At 38.6% G+C, this 22,334-nt stretch overlaps 1 protein-coding gene across 1 annotated transcript in view; it reads right to left on the bottom strand.

Moving 5' to 3' along the window:
* tns2a (tensin 2a) overlaps window positions 1-21,883 on the bottom strand; it is a 41,679-nt gene extending 19,796 nt beyond the window's left edge. Inside the window, 3 exon segments of the mRNA XM_046869722.1 lie at window positions 8,065-8,102; window positions 8,218-8,323; window positions 21,540-21,883. Of these exon segments, the coding sequence (XP_046725678.1) occupies window positions 8,065-8,102; window positions 8,218-8,323; window positions 21,540-21,653 (258 nt within the window). The 5' untranslated portion in view covers window positions 21,654-21,883.
* Window positions 21,884-22,334: the final 451 nt, after the last annotated feature.

Genomic DNA, 22,334 nt, shown 5'->3' with positions numbered 1-22,334 from the left:
ATGACTTTCAACATTGTTTCCCTTATTTTTGTCCCACTTTCCACACACCTAATCTATTCTTATCTTCAGCTGCACAGTTTTTTGTCAAAACTTGGATGACACGTTTTGTCAAAACGTCCCATCCAATAACCACCAATAATTGTAAAGCCATAAAACTGTCTTCACTTTCACTACCCCTTGTATATTCAACTCAAATTTTCCTCTCGTGTGTCCCCCCCCCCCCCCCCCCCATAAATCATGTCTTCTTCTTCATGCCTTATCCCATCGATTTTCCACTAACTGCCTCAAAACTCCCCTTTTCTCCATGAAAGACTTTCCTGCAGTCCTTTCCCGGTGAGTTTCACTCTTGCTGGGTTGGGGGCCTGCAGCCGGGGAGCATAATGCCAGAAGAAACACACCAGATTCCATCTCCTGGGCCAACACTTATGCACTCATTTCCTGCAAAGGCTTGTTTTCTCACTCCCCTTCGCCTCATTCCCTAGAATTCTGTGTCCCTTTCTCTCCGGGTTTCACAGGACACTTTGGAATGACCCCAAAGTTCAAATGGACTTTTATCATTGTGTGAGATTAGGCTCTAGTATGCCATAAAGATAAACTTTAGACCGGCTTGGCGAGAGGTGAATGTAAATATTACTTGAAGCCAAAAGAAACACTGCATACTTTCATACAAAACTTATTTGTTAAAGCGGGTCTCCAAATACAACACAAACCATAATTTCTGTGTGTAGAGTGCCATATAATGCCAAGTCTTTACAGACAGCATTAAACGTTCCAGGTGTTTAGAGCTGGTCTGGTGTCATGTTAAGTTCAACATAAGACAGTGTGGGTCCGTCTTGGGGTTTGAGATTCTGCATAATGTAAAGGAAGAGGCCCGTCGACATTTCAGATAGCTCCTGAAGTGGTCTAGGTAAACAGTGGTCAGCTTTGATACACTTATTGCAGGTAAGCCACTGGGAACACTGCTTTCTGAGGTTGTGTTTCAACCGTGTTAAAATGTCTAAATAGGTCTGTATCCACCTAAAAAAAAAAGCATGTGGTTTGGATCAGTGCAGTGGGTAACTCTGCAAAAAAAAAAGAATGATTTTTCTATTCAAGGGGTGGATTATAAATAATAGATGAGAGGGAGGGAGATAAAATTGCAAGGATAAGGACAGGAGTGGGGAAGAGTAGGTGTGGTTGAAATTGAGATTGAGTGATGGGAAAAGGAAGAGAAGGAAGGAAGGAGTGGTGGAAGTGTGAGAGGAGAGGGAGGATAGACATTACCTCTGGTGTAAACAGTGTCATTAATGAGATTAGTCAGGCTGGAATGTAGTGTTGGGGTGGGTGTGTGAGTGTGTGTGTGTGTAGGGGGTCTTTCCTTTGATCCCACAACGTTCCTAAATGTAATCTTTTGCGGTCAGCGGAGCTTCATCGACAAATTCATCCCAAAGACTTTGTACATGGCTACTGGTGAGTAATTATGAAGAGGATGCTACTGTACACACCAGAACAAACTACTATATTAATGTTCTTTATAAGTATACAATTACTGACTAAACCACTGTGGTGAAATCTATAATTAATTGTTAGAATTGGATTATTTTATTGTGCACAAATACACCTGTATTAGTTGTTTTACTCTTTATAACTCATGAATGAAAAAAACAATATAAAAATCTGTGTAACTGTGTGTATCAATTTTATTTTAAATCAAGGACGGAGCCTAGAGACTGTACCTATACAAATACATCACCTCAGAAACACATACACTCATCTCTGGGGGATTTTCCTCGCCATAACTCATGAGAAATTGGATCAATGCAAGTCGCCTTCCTCACCTATGAACTGTAAGAGGGCAGTGATAAAAGATAAGGCAGATTTGCTTTTCTGTGACTCTGAGATGTGGAAATATAACAAGAGGTAAAAACCTTGCAAACCATGCAGAACTATGAGGTAAGTACCCCAGAGGGCTTAAAAGGAATTCAAAGCTGGTGCATCTCATGTGCTGACAGCTCTGCACTGAATACTTACATACACTTTATTGAGTTCTGCTCAGTGGATTCCCAAGCCTAGCCATCTCCCCAGCAGACTGGTTCTCACACTTGTAATGGAGCGCTTCCTAAGCAGCGGGTTACAATCTGATGTTTATATAGAAGTGAACTCCAGTGGAGGGCATGCAACTACATTTTTTTGCTCCTTTAAACATAAGCTCTTTAATCAATCTTGTCTTATTTTTCTATCCCCTAATATCTCAATTTGCCAACATAAACAGGAAGTATGATTCCTCCCGGGACACGAGTCATTCATCAACCAAGAACGGAGTGCTAGGACAAAAATAAAACATCCCCCCCCTTCCCCATTTGCAAGATATCAACAGAGGAAAATCCCATGTCGAATAGCTGCGGTTATTTGCTGCTTCACTGATATATTTCTTATGCTGTGACTTCTGAAAAGTTTTGAGAATATGGAGAAATAGTTATACCAAGAACCCTTATAGAGTTCTTCAAGTTTTTTTTTTTAAATGTGCATGTAGAACCATCTTTTTTTTAACCACACAACCAACAATTAAGACAGCTCAAGATGTCTTTAACAACTGAACCTAGCACTTCTGGATGATGTTTGGTACTGAGTAGATCTTTAAAAAAATACTATTCTGTAGAAAGAATCTTGGATACAGCACTCAATATATAAAATCTGCTTGAGATGTTTAGTAATACACATTTTCAATGACCTAAATTACTCAAGTGTGGGCTGTCCACATTTCTAATCTCATCATAAACACTGATGTATCTACCATCTCTCTGCTACAATTACGGTACAAGATGATCACTTATTTGCTACCAGAATTAATCACAGCATTTAGTACATACTGATCTTTGTGACCAGCCTACAGAGAATCATCAGTTCCTCCAATTAGACACAACAGCGGACAAATCTCTGCCAAATCTCTAACTCCCGTTCAGTTTAATAATTATGCTTCTGGAAAGACCCTCACACACGAACACAGACGCACACACAGTGTAAATGAGATTATAAGCATGCACTGTAATCTCGTTGGACGTCACTGGAAATTATGTTCTTTCAGCTTGGCTCATCCAACTGCTGCCACAACAGGAAATGAGAATTTTTTATTATTTTTTTTTAATATACCAGTAAAGGAAATGTTCCATCCTCCCCCATACATTCCCTAATCGTTCATCCTCTAATACATAACATCCTTAAACGACAAGAGTGGTCATTTTTCTAAAATGCTTTCTGTATTTTGTGATATAGTCATTATATATTTGTGTTCATGGACACAAATTTCCCTCTTTTTTTCGTGTCACTCAGCATGACTGGCTCCGTCTGGTTCCATCTCCATAGCAACAGAGGCTAAGGATCATGGGTAATGCTGACAGAAATGCCAAATGTAATCTTTTTTTCCCATTTTTTCCAGAGAACAAGGCAGAAAATATAGGGTTACGGTTACACTGTAATAAATGTGTGTCTCTCTAATTAATGAAGTCACCTTAATTAACCGGGAGAAGATATTTACTGTTTTTTTGACTGAACGGAACCCCCTGACGATGGTTTATAATAGCGAGAAGCTTACATGCAGAATATAAAGCAATGAAAACAAGGATAAAGTTGTTAAGTAATAGTGCTTGAAGAAGAAAAAAATCAATAACAAATGAGAAAAAAAAACAATACAGCGTCTTTGGGAAAAAAGAAAAATGTGGTGGAGGCACCAAAATACGTCCTATTAAAATACATTACATGGAAAGTCTTGCTCAGGGACATGAAGAAAAAAAAAGGGAGATTCGTGTCCATGAACATGGATTTGATAGATTTAATTTCGTGACTACATCACAAAATGCCATGAGACTGGGCTTATTATTTCCAGTGTGAAACACAAGGGCTCTCATTTAGTTTTGTCTCTGAGATTACTTTGCTTTCTCATACCTGTAAATTGTGTTTTGGTCTCTTTTGGTTATCAACTTGTGCTTGTTAATATCATGAACAGCAGCTACGCTATTTCCTCTCATGAAGATTATGGACCTTTAAAGAAGTAGATGCCGACCCCGCAAACATCCCGAACTATCTAGAGACGTACCAGCGCCATTTGCATCCCACTTCATGTGGATTTTTGAGATTGGATCTCTTTAAGTGGCATGGAGAAGCTGGTGTTGGATCTATGATGATCGCAAATGTTAGCTCGCAAATAGTAGCTCCTGGTTCCATAATCTCTAATGACTGTATAAGACTGTAGAAAGAACATTACTCATAATCTTACAATCCAGTGCTCATGCTGTTTCTCATTCTCCAGTGTTCTGTATTGGTTAAAGAATATAATCACACTCTTGATATCACCCAACTGAGGATGGGTTCCCCTTTTGAGTCTGGTTCCTCTCAAGGTTTCTTCCCCATAACATGTAAGGGAGTTTTTCCTTGCCACAGTCGCCATCAGGGGTAAATACACATCATTCTCCTTAACTGTTAAATTCTGGAAAGCTGCTTTGAGACAATGTCTGTTGTGAAAATTGTGACTTCTTCACTGCATTCCAATCTTTACATTCATGTTACAATAATGCAAAAGTAAGAAGTTGGAGCCTGGAATAACATTTTGTATGCGCATCTGAGCTACACAGTGAGCTCCATGAAAGATTGCTTGGTCTTTGTGTAGTAACAAGGTAAATACATCATGAAGGTTTGTCTGCGCTTTGGAAAATATGCTACTACATTTATTGTTGACTGATTGAACAGCCTTGTTGATACATCACCTCCTATAGTCAACTCAGCGTTTAGAGTCCCTTCCTGACTTCCTGAGTAGGAATTCCACGTGTGTGTGGTTTTTTTTGGGGAAAGCGTTCCGACGTCGGAAATTCTAAACTATGAGCTGTTGCTGAAGGCAACAAATTGAGGCAGATACCTACGCAAGTGTCTGCACACACCCGCTTGATATGTTCACAGATAAGATGTCTCAGAATTATAAGCCAGGCATTAGATTAGATTTGCCACCCTGACACACAGACAAGATCCTATCACCTTCAAAATGCAGGAAATACGTTCTAGTAAAACTCAAGATTAACCTGCATATGAATCCACATACTCACTTTTATTGCCAGCTTTTTGGACAATATGTTATTTTTAGATGAGCTGCTATACAAACTGCACACTGACTACTTTATAGTACTGTCCCTTGACAAAAGATAATAAACTGGTTGCTGAAATGTGTGAGCTGAAAAACTCACTTTTCACTTTTGTAAGATAATTATACATATATAATTATTATAAAAAAAAATTTCATTTTCCTTTTTTTCTGTTATATATTTTTTTATTTTTTTAGAATTTTATTTTTTTTCTTGATATTCTAAAAAAGCATTTGAAGCAGTTCCTACCACAATTTTTTTCAAAAAAATTTTTTTGGGAATGAACACAAAAGAGAAATTATAGAAAAAAATAGATGATAGGCTCTCCAGTGTTGGGTTAAGCCTACACTTTGTTGTAAGAGTGGAGACAAGTATGAGCCATGACCCAGACTTACACTATCTACCTCTCACTCACAACCACACAAATGCACACCCCAAAGGAAGAACACAGACAATTCATGATTCTATCTTTGTCTTCAGGAAGCACCATTTGAGAAAAACAGCATACTAAACAAGAGAGTGGGAGAGCAGATATTTCCACTTTGTTTCATTGCTTGTGGTCAGAGGATCTTTACTGCTCATTTAATTGCTTGCAGACGCACCTTAAAAGAGTCCGACTCATCTAATGGGGAAATTCGGAACAATTTCGCCATAAACACATGCTGACATAAATAAAAATTAATTCTTGACTCATCACATGAGTCACTTCAGACAAACCGCAGATAGGAGGCGGTGGTCTATATTTCCATATGGATTTGGCTTGAGAAAACAAGTTTCGGAAGAAACTGGAGGCACCACCACATTGCTCAGACTGAAATTAGACCAATACAGATTTGCATGTTAATGGGCCCATAAAAAAAGTACAGACTATAATTAAATATGACATTCATGTTTTATGTCTCTAGATGCTCGTCTAGGAAATGTTATCATTTTTTTTGTTAACAATCAATAAAACACTTTACACTGCTAATGTGCAAATACTCAAAACAGACTGTTATAAAGATGAATAGATTATTCTGACAGCTTTACACTACCTACCACACATCAAATCTCTTGATACACTGTAGCACTGACATCCCCTTTTATCTTTTCTTCTCAGCACAAACATTAAGAAAGATCATATAAGTTTAATACATATTTGCCTAAAGATAGAAAACACTATTGTGCTTACATGCAAGATGTCAAACATAAAGTGACATATTCAGGGACTCGCTCAGGCTGTAACTGATCTCACCAGCTGCCTCGATATGTTTATTGATGCTTCAATGCTGCAGTATTGTCGCATGCACACAACACTATAAGGATTCTCAACAGAAGTCTAGTCGGAAAGCTGCTCACTTTTATCACACATGGATTCTGCATCTGCAACGCTTTTAGCATGAACCAAAATCTAAATTATAGCCATGCCTGCTCATGTAACATTATAAATCATTTGTTCTAAATTGCTCTAACGCATGCCTTAGATCTGTTTTACATTCCAGTAGGCCAGTAGGGAGAACAGTCAAGTCAAATCAGTTGTCAGAGTACAGCCGAAAGCCTAAAGCTCACCAGAACAGCAGCGAACAGCTGACTCTCATCCAAATGGATCTTTGGTATTAGCGAGGGAGGACTTGCAGTCATAGGGGTGTAAAGGCCTGCACAGCTTCGGCACTTTGGCAACGTTAATTATGACTAAAGATATTAAACAAAGACGTCTTCAGTGCAAACATGTGGAAATTATAACGACTTAGCACCAGACTTAATGTTAGCAGCGTGTAAGCCTTTGGCATTACTATTAATAGTTTGTGTTGAGCCAAGCCAGGATACGTTTCCCTTTTTTTTCTGTTGTCAACTAAAAAACAGTGGAGACTTTGATCTTATCCCTGACACTGAGATGCGCCAAGTTGCTTTGTGTCGTCTAAGCCAGGTGGAGTGAAATGGTTTTCAAAAGCATCCCTTTGTTCTGCCTCAATTCCAAGGTGCTGAAAGCTGGAGTGGTTGCACAGAGCAGATTAGGGATTGAAAAGGTACTGTGTCGGTTCCTGATAGTTCCCCTGTGGGACGGTCAAATCCTTTCTTTTTCAGCACTGAGATGATCCCTATCACTACAGAATGGCACAAAAACTGGGACTACTTGTATACAAGGCCTGCTGGGGTTAAACTGGCAGACTTGTACAAGTAGGAGCGGACAAAGTCAGGGGCAACGTCATGCACGTCGACATGAAAGCTGACTTCTACAGCTCTTAACAAATAGCTGAGATGTTGTACTTTATGTAAATGATGATACACGTTGTATCATGAGAATGTCTGCAAGAAGTAACGCATCGCAGTTACAGAAAGCAGAAAGCAGTGGCCCAAAAAAAAGGGGTTCCTCAAACGTTCTTTGGAAAGCTGAGCTTTTTAGATTTTGAACATTTAAAATGAATCTTTATACTAAAAATTACTGGAGAGTGTATATATGTAATTAGTCGGAGCAACAGATAAATGCTGTAAGATCCTGTGGAGGAGAGATTAGATCTGAGATTATGAGTTCTTTAGCAAATCGTTGTATTGCCACATACACAACTGGAATATCCACTGCGTCATGAGATTTCCAACTCTACAACCCTAATTAACCAACAGATTTGTCTACATTAACAGCTTCCAAGCTCTCACTGTACTCTTGGAGTAACACAGGATGCTGCTGGCTTCTGTAGGCCTGGCATTACGTCTGCCAGGTCGGCCTGTGTGTGGAGCAGGCATTCAGTGGCTTGTCAATGAGCCATTCACGAGTGAAGCATGCGGCTGGGGTGCGGCTGCCCTAACACACAGAGTCCTTCAGAAAGATCGAGACAGACGGGTAGAAGAACTGAGACTAGATTTAGCTAATCCTTGTATTAAGGAACCCGGGTTTCTATATGTATGATATCGTTGGTGTGTTGGATGATGAGACCAGAGAGGTCAAGTAAATATAACATATAATATAATATGTCCTTACCTTATTTTCACATTTCCTGTGAGTGGCTGTTTTACAGACTGTAGATGACAGAGAACAAAATATACAGATTTAGAGAACTCGACAGAACATCTTTTGCTGCTGTAATAACAAGTTTATAACTGAAAGAATAAGGAAGCAGGAAAGGAGACTCACCTCGGCAGAAGGATCCCACACTTTCTATGTTTTGCTTGCACACCCCACATTGGCGCTTCTTCTTAAACTTTTTTTCCTTAAACTCATGGGGCTCGCCCTTCCCTGCCTAAAGGAAAAAAGATCCCAGACAATTACAATCTTTCAGAGGAACAAAAAAACAAAAAAAAAACCCAAACAAACAAAAAAAAGAACAGCAGCTAAATCCGTATGCATCCACCTCGGTATTATATCACGCTTTTTTTTGATCGCTCTCTCAAATCGTGGTCTGTACCTGTGAACCAGGTCTTTTTCATGTCTTTGTGTCTCACCTTTCCAAGTCCAGCAGCAGGACAAAACCTTTGCATAATACTTAATCTCGCAGTGACACACCTTGTCTTAAGAGACACTACACTTTTGGAGAACAGAGAATAACTGAACCCTATCAGTGATCCCTGTAGCCTTGCCTATTTTAACATTGATCATTTCCCACACACACACACACACACACACACACACACACACACACACACACACACACACTCACACACGGTTTCATATAGAGATAAAATGAACACAGATGCAGTGCTTGTGTTATATGCGCATAAACATTTGACATTGTGCTCTGAGGGCGTGCGTGACGTCGGAGCTGAGGAGAATAAATCAGCTTTGTCTAGAGCTGTGTGTTTTTCCGTTTGCCAGTGGAAGTAGAAGGAGCTCGTTTCCACTCTCAGCCTCCGGATCTGGGCACTGTTTGGACAGCTGTCAGGACACTGCATGCCCACTGGATGCCATACGGCTCCGTGTTGTAGGTTTGTAAAGCTTCGCAGCTTTCACTGAATGAGACACCGAACACAATAGTTACCTTAAACTATTTATGTCTTGCTGTCTTTGCAAGGACAGTACAATACAATACAAAAACAAAACAACACAACACAACACAACACAACACAACACAACAACACACTCCCACAAACACAACAGAGGTGGGCAATACGGCATAAATATCACACCAGAACTACTGTATTTTGACAGTAGATGTTGTAGAAATGCTGCAAAGCAAAAGATCAGTACCTCTAAGAAAAAAAAAGTGATAAAAAGTGAATTAATAAACAAATTGTTTCAAAGTTTCTCATTTTGGGAATTATAATGACATTTTTCAAAAAAAATTTTGCCGATCTGCTGTCAAAGATATGCACAGCCTGGATAGTTACTGTACCACTGAACCTCAGGTCTTTATATAACAAGAATGTGGATAAACAGCTCTAATCCCCACAGTTACTGAATAAACAGCGATAGGCCCTGTGCTCTGCTATAAATCTCCTATCTTAGCAGCTGGAAGAGTGATATAAAGATAGAGTGAGAAAAGAACTGTTTATAACAGGATAAGATCAGATCTGCCAGACTACACTGATCAGTTTTGCTCTAATAAACCAGTCTCAGGCACGAGTCCCTTTTCCATTGATCTGAAATGAAAAAATATTATCTTCTGTTTTAACAGTTTTCTCCTGACTGCTTTTTATAACAGATTCACTAAGAAACCTATAAAAAATGAAACTGTATAAGCATTATATTTGTACAGTGTAGCTTTGAGAGTGACTAAAACACTGGGCTTCAAAATCTTTTAAATCAGCTGGACTGCAAAAACAAACAAAAAAAACACTAACTATCTTCATGATTTATCAAAACATGACAATAAACCAAAATATATGATTATTAACTTATAAACTGCTAAAAAATCTTGTTCGCCTATCGGACAATATAGCTATAGCTAATAATCCAATCTTTCAGTTTACAGAAAAACGTATAAAAGGAAATATGAGAAAAATCTGTGTATATAGAGATTTTCTAATCGATTGGTAGTAACAAATGGTATTCACGCCACAGTCTGTGGACTGAGGAGATTAATCTCGCTCAGGTGTGGCTAAACATATGAAAAAAGCCTCTTACCTTTTAAAACCAAATGCTCCCAAGACTCCCACAAGCCTCAATTAAAAAAATGATTAACAGGCTAACACAACCCTGCAAGCCAGCACTAGCTACCTGAACAGGGCACCTACGCCCCCTTCTACTTCTAGCACATTTCTTCCAATGTTTTCAAGCCAACTCGCTGAGGGGTGACTCTCTGTGGACGGCTCTACTGCCCAGCCAGCGGTGTGTTGACAGCGTCTGTCCTGGGCATAGACTTCTTGCCGGGTCTGAAGCGCAGACAACGAGAGCTTGTTCGCATAATTTTAGCCACCCAGGGCATGAGCCAAAGCCTCTTTAGTCAAAAGATGGCCTTTAAGAGCAAGAACCCTCCCCTTTCTCGCTTCATTTCAAGACCAAATGCAGGAACAGAGGAGCGATTGAGGAGAGCAAAAGGACAATCTGCAACACACATGAGAGACAAGCACTATCAACTGTCCATCAAAACTAAGCGTGTCAAGGTTTAAACATTTCTCTCATGGGCTGGTCAATTAAAAACAGTGTCACCAAAGGACAATGATGAATCCCTCTGAAAAATGATTCTCCTATAACCGCTGTGAAACTGAGCATCATTATATAGGATACAAATCTAGAATCCCGCTGTTTATCCTGTAAGAGACTATATGCAGTGTTTAGTACCGTTTGCAGATCTCAAGTGTTTAGTTGTGGGCTTCGCATTTATGATGCCCTCTTTCATTATGCCCAGGAGCACTTCAACAGGGAATATGTGTGTGTGTGTGTGTGTGTGTGTGTGTGTGTGTAAGCATGTACCCCCAATTCTAGCCTCACTGAATCATTGTGTCCCAACAGGGTGGGACAGTAAAAAGAAGGAACTGACTGTATATTTGGGTGTGTGTATGTGTGTGTATGTGTGTGTGTGTGTGTGTGTGTGTGTGTGTGTGTGTGTGTGTGTGTGTGTGTGTGTGTGTGGGGTGGGACAGGCAGTAGGGGAACAGAGAATGCCTGTTCCAGAGATGAGGTCAGCTCCACACTGTTTTAGGCTTCCTGCCCTCTCGTCCCCTCGACCTTCCCAACACATCATGCAAGTTTCCATGCCACTGGCGCTTCATAAACTCTCAAGAACCTCTGTTACCGATTTCACATTGAACAAATGACCATTATAAATCATTGGCACAGATCATGGACCGTGCATGCTTGGATTCTTTAAAGAAAGACTACCACTGTGGCACTGGTTCAGGTTCCAAGAAGCATCCACTTTTAATAAATCAACCTCCGAACTCTGTTTCGATTTCTGCTTTTTTATTATTTGTATTTTTTTTTTTTTTTTTCCTTTCTACATCTTTACCGTACAGAAAGTCTTTTAGCCACACATTTTGTAAGGTGATATATTTTTGCGGTTATTACATAATTTTCCACTAAAACACACCAGATGCGATTCTATTCACTTTGGCTACATTTGTTTTTTTCAAACTTTTGTATGAAGTAAGGATTTGTTATTGGCAGACCTATTTAGAGAAAAAAATAAAAAAAATAAAAATGTCCAAAAAAACAAAAAAAAAAGAGAAAAAAAAGATTGTGATGTTTTTAACTAAAGGCTGTTCAAAACTGATCAGTTTTCTACTCGTGTGACTGTGGATGCTCCTGCATGATACTGAAGAAGCCTAGAGCTTGGGAAACATTCTGGTTAAACCTATAATCCTTACTGTCATGCCTAGTAAATATCAAAGCTTCACTCATCAACTTAAAGAAGCCTATTTTCCGATCAGCACTGACATCTGTTGCACCGACCAGTCCAATCCAGACGTTACACACTGTATGACATGTGTCATACCAGACTGCACACACTAATCATACACAGTCTAACACCAGCAGCTTCTTTTTTTTTTTTTCCTTTTCATTTTTAGCGAAGAACAACTCGAAGGACACAATGTTATCAGCTTACCAAACATGAAGTTTTCCTGAAGATCATAATAAAGGCTGGAGACTCTGAGACTACGGGATATGCGCAGCAGGAAACGTAGATCACACAAACCATGAAAACACACAACCGAGATGCCAAATGCACAAAAATACATGTTTGGCTGCACAGTTTTGCCAAGCCATTGTTCATAACATCCGATTACTAAGTAACTAAAAAATCAAGTTTAATTTCACTGAAATAACTTTTTTTTCTAAAATACAGCTCTTGTTGTTACTGGACCACAAACAGGCAGGTAACACATTAAAGAGCCTTGTTATGCTGTAGCTGGTCTTTTGTTCGGTCCAAAAGTCCAACTAGATGTCAGAGTCAATGCAAAACAATGGACGATTTTGTGATGGCGTTTTTCTATCCTGATGAAAGTGGTCTCATACAGGAAGACCGTCACTCATCCACAGGACACAATGAGGCACTTGACTTAGCTGAACATTATCTTTCCACCACCACCACAGAAAGAATACCTTTTGAGAAGAATGGTGTTCATCCTTTCAGCACAGATACTGTATATAGAGATGTATAGATCTACAGCCAAAGACCATTGCAGCTGTTCTGTTTTTATTGTTTTTGTCACTTATGTTAACAGTCTATTGCATTTACTCTTTATTTGTTGCCGTGTGTAGCAACACATTGCAGTCATTTTCTTTTGCTGACTTATTTCTCCTAAATTCACTCGGACTGAATGACATGAAAGCAACTTCACTGTAACAGATCACTGCTGTTATCAGCACACTGCCAGCCAGCACATTTACACCAGCGTGTGGATTTCCCTTCGGTAAACAGCTGTTTTCTCTCTTCTGCAGCTTGATATATATGGGAGTTCAGACAAAATCTCTCACTAGAATTCTGTGCAATCTAAAATACACTGCGCATGGATGGCCACAGAAAGCGAAAAAAACATCAGGTGCAGTTTGAGAATGAAACTTTTGTAATGCATTCGTGGGCAAATCCACAGTATTACAGAAGTGCACTGTTCAGCAAGATGTAAAAGAAGTTTGGTTTAACTCTGGTCCAAATGTTTGCTGTAAATGCTAGCTGTTTGTATGCAGGATGTGTATTGAGCAACATGCCAAAATGCCACATTTCCTACAAACCGGCCACTGTGCAGAACTAGCTGAAGCATTTCAGGAACTCCTAATGAACCATAGCGCTGGCTAATTGGCAAATTCCTGTAGGATCAGCTTCCTTTAGTTCCTACTTCTCATGAAGTGTTCATGAACTTCACTTTAATTAAACAGCCATGAAATCACTAGCGATGGATAGCAGGCTTGTCTAAATTCCCAAATGTACAGTTTTCATTTTTTCTACAGCATTTTTACGCTTTTTTTTTATCTTGTTAGTTTTATATAAAAGGAAAAGCTGCAAACACCAGCCTAAACGGCTACAGTTTTTATTTCGATAATAAATCTCAGTATCACTAATATCCAATATATAATTTGTAATTACATTTGTAATAAAATGTTAAACTTCTTTCACAGCATATGCCATAGGTGAACAGTTTCCTACAAGACCCCAAATGCTATTTGACCATACCTGCAGATACTTACACACTTGCTTCTCTACCTTTAGTCCTTCAGTCTGTCTGAGTCTCTCACCTTCTCATGAATTCAATCTGCTCAAACAGCTATGATTCCAAAGCTTCGGCTCATGTCCTAAAATCCCAGTCGACACAATCATGCTTCTCATCTTGTACACCAAGTCGCTGAGCCCTCATTGTGCCTTTAATGGCCTCGCATAGCTGACTGCATTCTGAAAGCCAGAGTCTGTTTGCCTTCGGCCAACTCCCTCTACGCAGGACTTATTTAAACAGTGAGTGAGAAAAACCTGACCAGTATCACCTATGCTTGAAAACACTGAAAATGGCTGTCCAAATAAAAGCCATTTCTGGCAACGGTGCTATTTCCATTTCAGTGATGTCAGAACAGCATGCAGCCAATAATGTCTGACTGGAATAATAAAAAAAGCCCAACATTATTACACTGATTGATATTTATGCCTTATTCAAGTCATCTGCTCCATGCCATGCATGTACACTACCAGTCAGAATTTGGACACACTTGAATCTTCATTACTTTAAGAAATTAATGTCAGTCAATATGAACAATCTCATAAACAAAGTATACAAAGTGCAGTCTCCGAAATAATCAAATGCTATGATAAAACAAGCTCTCATAAGGACCAGCCAAGGAAAAAGAAGACCAAGAGCTACCTCTGCTGCAGAGGATACATTTTTTATTATTATTAACAGCTTCATAAACTGTCTATATACATAACTGCTTCTCTGAATTCAAGCAGCAGACATAATTCAAGATCCACTGTTCAGAGGAGACTGAATGAATCAGGGCTTCATAATGGAATTGCGACAAAGAAACCATTACTTCGGAAGAAAAGCAAGCAGGAGAGACTTGCTTGGGCCAAGAAACAAAAGGAATAGACATAAGATTAGTAGAAATGTTCAAATGTGAAACTTTTGGTTCTGACTGCTGTGTTTTTGTTAGACATACAGAGAGACAACAGGCAGTTCCTGAATGTGTGGTTCCCACTGTGAAGCATGGTGGAGGAAGTATAATAGCTGGTGACACTGTTGGTGATTTAGTCAAAATTGAGAGCACACTTAACCAGCATGGCTACCACATCATTTTGAAGCAACATGCCATCCCATCTGGTTTGCAATTAGTGGGACCATCATTTGTTTTTCAACAGGACAATGACCCCAAACACACCGCTAGGTTATGCAGGAGCTATTTATTCAAAAAGGAGAGTGATTGTGTGCTACATAAAAAAAGACGTGGCCTACAATAATCATCTGATTAAAATCCACTTGAGATGATTTGGGACCAGGGGGGTGAAGGAAAAGCAGCAAACAAGCACTCAAAAATTCTGGGAACTCCTCAAGATTGTTGGAAAACCATGAATGCCAAGAAGGGTACAAAGCTGTCATCAAAAGGTGGCAATCTAAAATATTAAACATATTCTGGATTATTTAACACGGTTGTGTTTACTACATAATTCCTTATGTTTTTTTCCATAGTTCGGATGTCTTCATCATGTATTAATGTACAATGGGGAGAAAGAAAAAAAAGCACTAATGCAGAAGGTGTGTTTTGACTTTAGTCGTGAGAGTTCACTCGAGCTTATAAGGTGTGCAGTCATTGATGGACAAGTCTTTTTGTCCTTTGTCAAGTAATAAACGAGATGCAATTCAGGGTCATTGAAAATGTGGTGCTTTAGAGGCTCTCAGCTGGAGGTGCTTTAAGTTAGTGTCAGTCGTTCCAGTAATGTGATTAGTAACACACTGCTTAGAGTCTTGATCTTATACACACACACACACACACACACACACACACACACACACGGAGGTCACATGCGATCTGATTCGTCCTTCATATTCATAAATGAAAGTGTCTCCAGTGAAGCGCTTAATAACCAGAGACAACGCTGCCATTAGTATCCAAAGGCCTTATTCCAATCCAATCCCTAGTGGACCTACACTACAGTGTATTCCAGAAACCTGTCAATTATATATATACGTAGTGCACATGAAGGGAGCAGAGGGTAATTTGAGATCCGGCTCATTTCTGAGCGCCACAATCTTTTCAGGACTTTTTCCAGGAACCAGACATTTCCGTTACACCACCGAGCAGCAGAAACAGAACACAAATGACAAATATCCATGTTTCTTCAGCACACAGCAAACACAAAAACACTGCCCATAACCACACAAGTGTTTCAAATGAGCCATGTAGACTTTATTACAAGACTAATAAAGGTTCATTAAGGCTACATTATGGTTATAGACAAACTGCGCAGAATCTTCTGGAAAATGGCAACTCACCGAACTGGTCTTTACCGTTACAGAATAAGGATAACATGGACCCTGGAGAAATAACAAGTCAATTTTGGAATAGGTTGATATATATATATATAGAATGGTTTTATGATGCTTGTTTAAACAGTGCTCTTGTTACTATTTTTTTAACCACTTTTTATACTAAAGGAGAGAAAAAATCCCCACACAGGTACGAACGCCCTCTGCTCACTATTTAATCAGAGTCCAGGGAGCGCGTGCGCAAACACACAACTGTCAGTATGTATGATGCTGACAACCAAAAGTCCACAAACAGGAGCAAATTACTTATAAATTACGATTAAAAAGTTCAGCAAAATCCAGCAAAGTTCGCTCTGTATTAAAAATAAATAAATAATAATAAAAAGAAAAAACACTATGTATGTATGTAATAGTACCTTACCTTGCTCATGGTGCTCCTCAAAACAGCACTGAAGCAGGTTTAAGAAATATTGGTGTCAAAGCACATTTATTAATATTTATTATATCTTTTATTTATAGTTTATTATTATTATTGCTGTTCAGTGTAAATAGTGTACTGCAGCTCTAAGTCTACTGACACGCATGTTTACTTTCCCTCAAACTCTGAGCTCAGGGGCGGAGCCGCGGCTGAAAAACGGAGTTCTTGAAGCGCTATTGTCTGATTGGCTACTGCGCAGAGAAGACCGCGTCGCTGATTGGCTAAAATGTGAAAATGGGCGGAACCGGGTTCCTTATGGCATCAATGGAAGATTGTTCTTATTCTCCGTTCTCTGGCGCCAATACTAAACAGATTAAGGGGATGAACAACAACAATAATAATAATAATAATAATAATAATAATAATAATAATAATAATAATAATAATAATAATAATGAAAAAGAGAGGAAAAATCTATTTTTCTTTCGTTTCGATTTAAATAGAAATAACACTGGAATTAAAAAAGTGCATGAAAAAAAACACGTAGAAAGCAAAAAGGCAAAGATTTTTTATCCACAAGCATTAGGGCAACACTACTGTTTGCATATTTACTCAAATCTATGTCCTTTTTAAAAACTGCCCACTCACATATTGATCAATATTTGGCATGTTCTTTGAGCACAACAAAGAGCTAATTGCGACACCCAGTGGTGAACCATGTAATCACACAAAAGTGCACGAACACGTCAGGTGCCTTGAAAAAAGGGATAAAAAAGATGTCTTCAAAAATTATTCTTTGGAAATCTAGATTTAAAGAAACCAACATTAATACATAAACAAGATCTTTTAGGAAGTGTGCTCAGATATGAACAGCCCAATCTAACACAGATCTAAAATAGACTAAAATGTAAAAGTATGTTTATGCTAATACATTTACACTTACATGCATGTATAATCCTTTCAGGCATGGTGTGTAAAGTAATCACTAGGCTGTAAAAAATCTTACTGAGGTAACTAACTCACAAAATATCAAGTATGCTTAATATACCTTTACACAGGTTTACCACTGAGTCAGCTATAAAGATGCTGAACTGAGCTCAAAAGTATCATATGTTCAAAAAAGCTGCAAGCAAGCAATTACAAAATCAAAATACAGAAAATGTGAGATGAAGCATGCAGTATATGGATCAGTGTCTTAAAGTGATGATCCTTTTTTTTTTTACTGGTTCCACGAATCTGAAGATAGCCGAAATGATAAACCAAGAAATGACCCTGAGCATGATAAAATGGCTCCTGAAAATGAAAGAATTAATTAGCGAATGTAAGAACAAAAGCAAATTCATAACAAATCTATCAACTTTAAAAAATGTGTGTTAAAGCTGGCAAATGTTGCTTTTTAAAACCTGCCCTACAGACAACAGAGAGACTGAGATGATGGGAAAGATGAAGGGAAGAAAATGTAGGGCTTTTATGCAACCAGTGCATAAGTAGGTACGAGGCACATGATACAGGGGCTTACGAGCTCAAAGCCAATAAGAGAGAATGTGAGACTACGTCCAAATAAGTGCCAAGATTGAAGCACACTCCCACTCCTCAAGTCACTGAGCCACGTGGACATGAATTTACAGTATTTACACAACCACTGGGAGTAGGAGGAGAGGGGAAGAGGGGACAAAGAGAAGAAAAAGCCTTTGTTTATTAGAGGGTTTAGTACGAATTCACTCTCCTCCCTTTCCTGCTTGTAGCTTTGTCCTGTTTCCCTTCTGTCCTCGAGAAAAAAAGAAGTTCAATGTAAAAGGGAATAAGAAGATCAGAGAGTCATGTTGATGATATTTGATGACCTGAACAGAGGAAGCAGTTTGTGACTTAATACACCACAACAGTAGAGGAGAGTCTACTGTGCGGGTTTGATCAAGTAAAGTTTCAATGACCACATGTTTCAATGACATCTATTTAATTACAGAACAAGGCTCTCGGTTTTTAAATGCTCGAATGCATAAAAAATGAGCTCAGTGTATTTAACACATTGATCTGTAGCCCCAAGTGTGAATTTGGTGAAGAAATACTTCAAGGATTTTAAGTATGGTCTGAAGAGAAAGGAGATATTAGGGACACGTTCGGTGAGGTAATGTTGCTTTAATGGGTCAAGAAGTCCTGATGATGGAATGGTGGAAAGGGGGGGAATAAAAACATGAGCGAAAACGGAGGGAGAAAGAAAAAGAGGGAGAGAGAGAGACAGAGAAAGAGAGAGAGATGGGAACATTTAGGCAAAGGAAATGAAGGAGGGAGGAGGGAGGACAAAAATGATTGGCTAAGAGAGAAGCCAAGCGTTGATCAACTACAGCTGTGGAGTTGGTGCAGATGAGACTGGGGAGGCAAACAGAGAAAATGAGGGGAAAATGAACACAAATGTATTGAAACGGAGAACGACAATAATGAGAAAATATGATTGCAACAACTTGTAAGGAAGCAGGTGATTGATGGAGATATTTACTCTGGATCTTATACAGCTGAATGTTATTCTTCCACTCTAAATGATCAAATCATGCCCAGAACATCTGGATCCAAATGCACCACTATGAAAGAGAAGAATTATTTTTTCATGAGTAGCAAAAAAAAGAAAGAAAACCAAATCATTTGTTTTTGTGACCTGGGCGGACTGGAATGGCACTGGGAAACTAGTGGAATCACATCAGTGGTTTTCCTTTTCCTTCCCATTTTGCATTCCTACCCTCTGTATCCCATGTCTTTCTGTTCCCACACCCACAATCATGTGATGGCACACATACAACACTGTTTCAGCTTTTACTTTTTCTTTTCCAGTGTTCCTTTCTAGCTCTGCAATGTAAAAAGATAATTTAGAGTAGATTTTTGAGGAAATCTTTGTATTTTCTACCTGAATAGAAAAGAGACAGTGATGCTCCGATCTAACACTGCAAACTATTTTAATGAAATCATAAAATCCATGGAATTTATATTATGCAAGTCTTGTGCTCATTTGTCATAGAGATACACACATACAAGTCAATATCACACTCTCAAATAAAAAATATTACATTTAGAACCTAAAAGGTTCCTCAAAAGAGCTCAATCCAAGCACAACGTCTTAAGCAAGTTCAGAACCTGATTTATCATCTTTCATTTTTTTAATACTGGATAATATCAAACTTTTGCTATGTTTTAAAGCACTATGTTATTACTTGTATTTTGACTGCAATGATTTATATACAGTATATATATTTTTTCTTTTTTTTTTTTTTTTTCTTTCCCCACTGTGGGACAAATAACGGTATATCTTATCTTGATCTTATTTAATATTATTGCACTAACTCAAATACATTATTGTTTCAAATTACATCATTGACTGGTGTGCTGGAGGTCAAAACATTGTGTAATTGTTTAAACTGTGTCTTCAGGACAAAGGAATTTGTGTTTTTCAGCTTTTTAAAACCATGCTAAAATTAATTTTTTGATTTGCTTGTTTTATTAAATTTAAAAGGGAAAAAAATGTTCAGGAAAATATTATAATGAATAACAGGAAATGTTTGTGGATGTCTATCTTCATAAAATTTTACTATAAATGAATAAAATTGTGTATCTTCAAACATTGTCATTCTAAAAAAATCAAATACTTCTGATAGAGGAATAAATAATTTTGGGTTTTGCTGCATTTGGGTTGGTAATGGCACCATGACACCCATTAATTGAATTTTACAAAATTTGAAAATGTACATTAGGAAAAGGGTTTTAAAAAAATAATATGTTTGAATGACAAAGTAGCAAGAATATAAAAACAGATTTATACATCAGTTGCAAATCATAATTATCTTAAACCTAAAAATGTTCCTGCATAAGCCAAAATATTGCAATGTCTAAGTTACAACATACATGTAATCACATGTGTCTATACAACTCATTGTTATTGTGCTATGGGAATAACAGGTCTTTTATATATATATATAACCGGGCATTTTCCTGTGTGGTGGTGTGGCACATGCCTGTGGATTATGGTTGCCATAAACTAGCACTTGTTAAAGGCTGGTCATTCCAAGCATATTCGAAGAATATAGAGTAAACCACCCCAGCCAAATCCACAGTGATCACTGTTGCCCTCACAAGACTTCAGCTGGGTGTGGGCATCTACACTGACACATCAACTCACTCATCGTTCCTTTGCCAACTTTGTTTACTACCATACAATACGAAAGGCAAGCATGCTAATTCAAATGAATCAATGCTATCCATATTTCAAGAAGATCAAGCATTGATTTGGTCGAAGCATTATGAGCTTGTTAATGATTCAATTCAATGAAACGTTTATTATATTTGTCATGTTTGATTGTTGTTTCATGACCTAATAGAGTTATAAGGAATGTTACTTCTACACCATCGCATGCTGTTTTAATGCACTACCACAAAGCCCTCCTCTGTACCAATCATAATGATCAATAATCCTACCAGTATCAAGATGGAAAAAAAAAATGACAGAACTCAAAATGAAACCACAAGCATGTGGTATAAATGTTGACATGCTCATTTTTATTTTTTTATTGATCTAAGACTGGGAATAAAGTGTAGGCTGTCAGTTATAGACGTTAGACCACAGCAGTGTGATGGAATAGATCCAATATCTCACAGAGAGCAGAGTTTTTGGGATCTCTCTCTCTCTCTCTCTCTCTCTCTCACAAGCACACACACACACACACACACACACACACACACACACACACACACACACACACACACACACACACACACACTTTAATTCCCAGGCCTTATTCGTAGGGTCAACTACAAATGTGTCATCATACAGAGGGCTTAACATTCCCACATTGCACAGCGTGTGAGCAAGCCTCAGGGAATAGACATATACATGCACTCTTTTTCTCACACACAGTCGCAGTTTGTTACACTTATTCCATGATTCCATCTCTCCTCACAAAGTTTCAAAATGTTATTTCACACACACACACACACACACACACACACACACACACACACACACACACACACACACACACATATATATGAATAAAGGAGCATCACACCACTGTAGAGTGCAACATTCCTTCAAATTTCTCCAAATGATTTGCAACAGCCTGAATTTAGTGTTGTGATAAATAAGTCATCATTACAGTACAACAAAGAAAGCATTAAAAGACACAATACATAAACAACTACTCCTTGCACCTCACCTTGGTGAGTCTCATGTTGATCCTGTTGCGTGTCCCCTCCCTGTTTAGAGTCCCACTGAGCACCTCTGGCTCCGGCTCGTCCCCGCAGCAATCCGTACACAGGGTGCAACCCATATAACACTGCTCTAATTTAAATATGTTGCACTTTTTATATGCTCAAGATTATATTGCTATTCTACAAATATAAAAAAAAAAAAGTAAAAAAAAAAATGTAATAAAAAAAAAAAGAAGTGCTGTGGACCTTGCTGGTCCCCCTCTCCTTTTCTCTCCTCTTCTATTCCTCTTGCTTGTGTTTTCTTGGCTACACTGGGCAGCTGTTTTTGTCGACTCACTCGAGGCCCTTCCCCTTCTGCATGCTCTCCTTGTAACAAGCACACACTCACACACTCACACCAGATCATACTCGCCCCTCTGTCCATCCTAAAATAACGCTTACATACTGCTGAAAATTACCCTTTCAATCGAATTTCTATCGTCACTCATGCAAACACAAGGTCTAAGTTGAAGTCTGAAGATCATTCATGCACCTACCCCCAATTTTCCTCAACACACACACAAACCATTGTATTCACTCTCTACAGGTATAATACTCGCTTCTCTGACTCTCCAACATGCTTTCTCTAAAATTTGTGCGGTACACCTGGAGTATTATTTAACTGTTCTGACATCCTCCTTCTTATCCCACTGGATTTCTTCCTGTCTTCAACATTTCTCCCATTCCCTGCAAATGTCATTCCTTTCTATTTCCGTTTCTTTTATTACCCTCTCCCTCAATCTGTCTCTCCTCATGCAGGA

Source organism: Silurus meridionalis, chromosome 16 (assembly GCF_014805685.1).
Source record: "Silurus meridionalis isolate SWU-2019-XX chromosome 16, ASM1480568v1, whole genome shotgun sequence".
NCBI classification, from domain to species: Eukaryota; Metazoa; Chordata; class Actinopteri; order Siluriformes; family Siluridae; genus Silurus; species Silurus meridionalis.
Note: the sequence above shows the minus strand (reverse complement) of the source record. Positions and strands in the feature narration are given on the sequence as shown.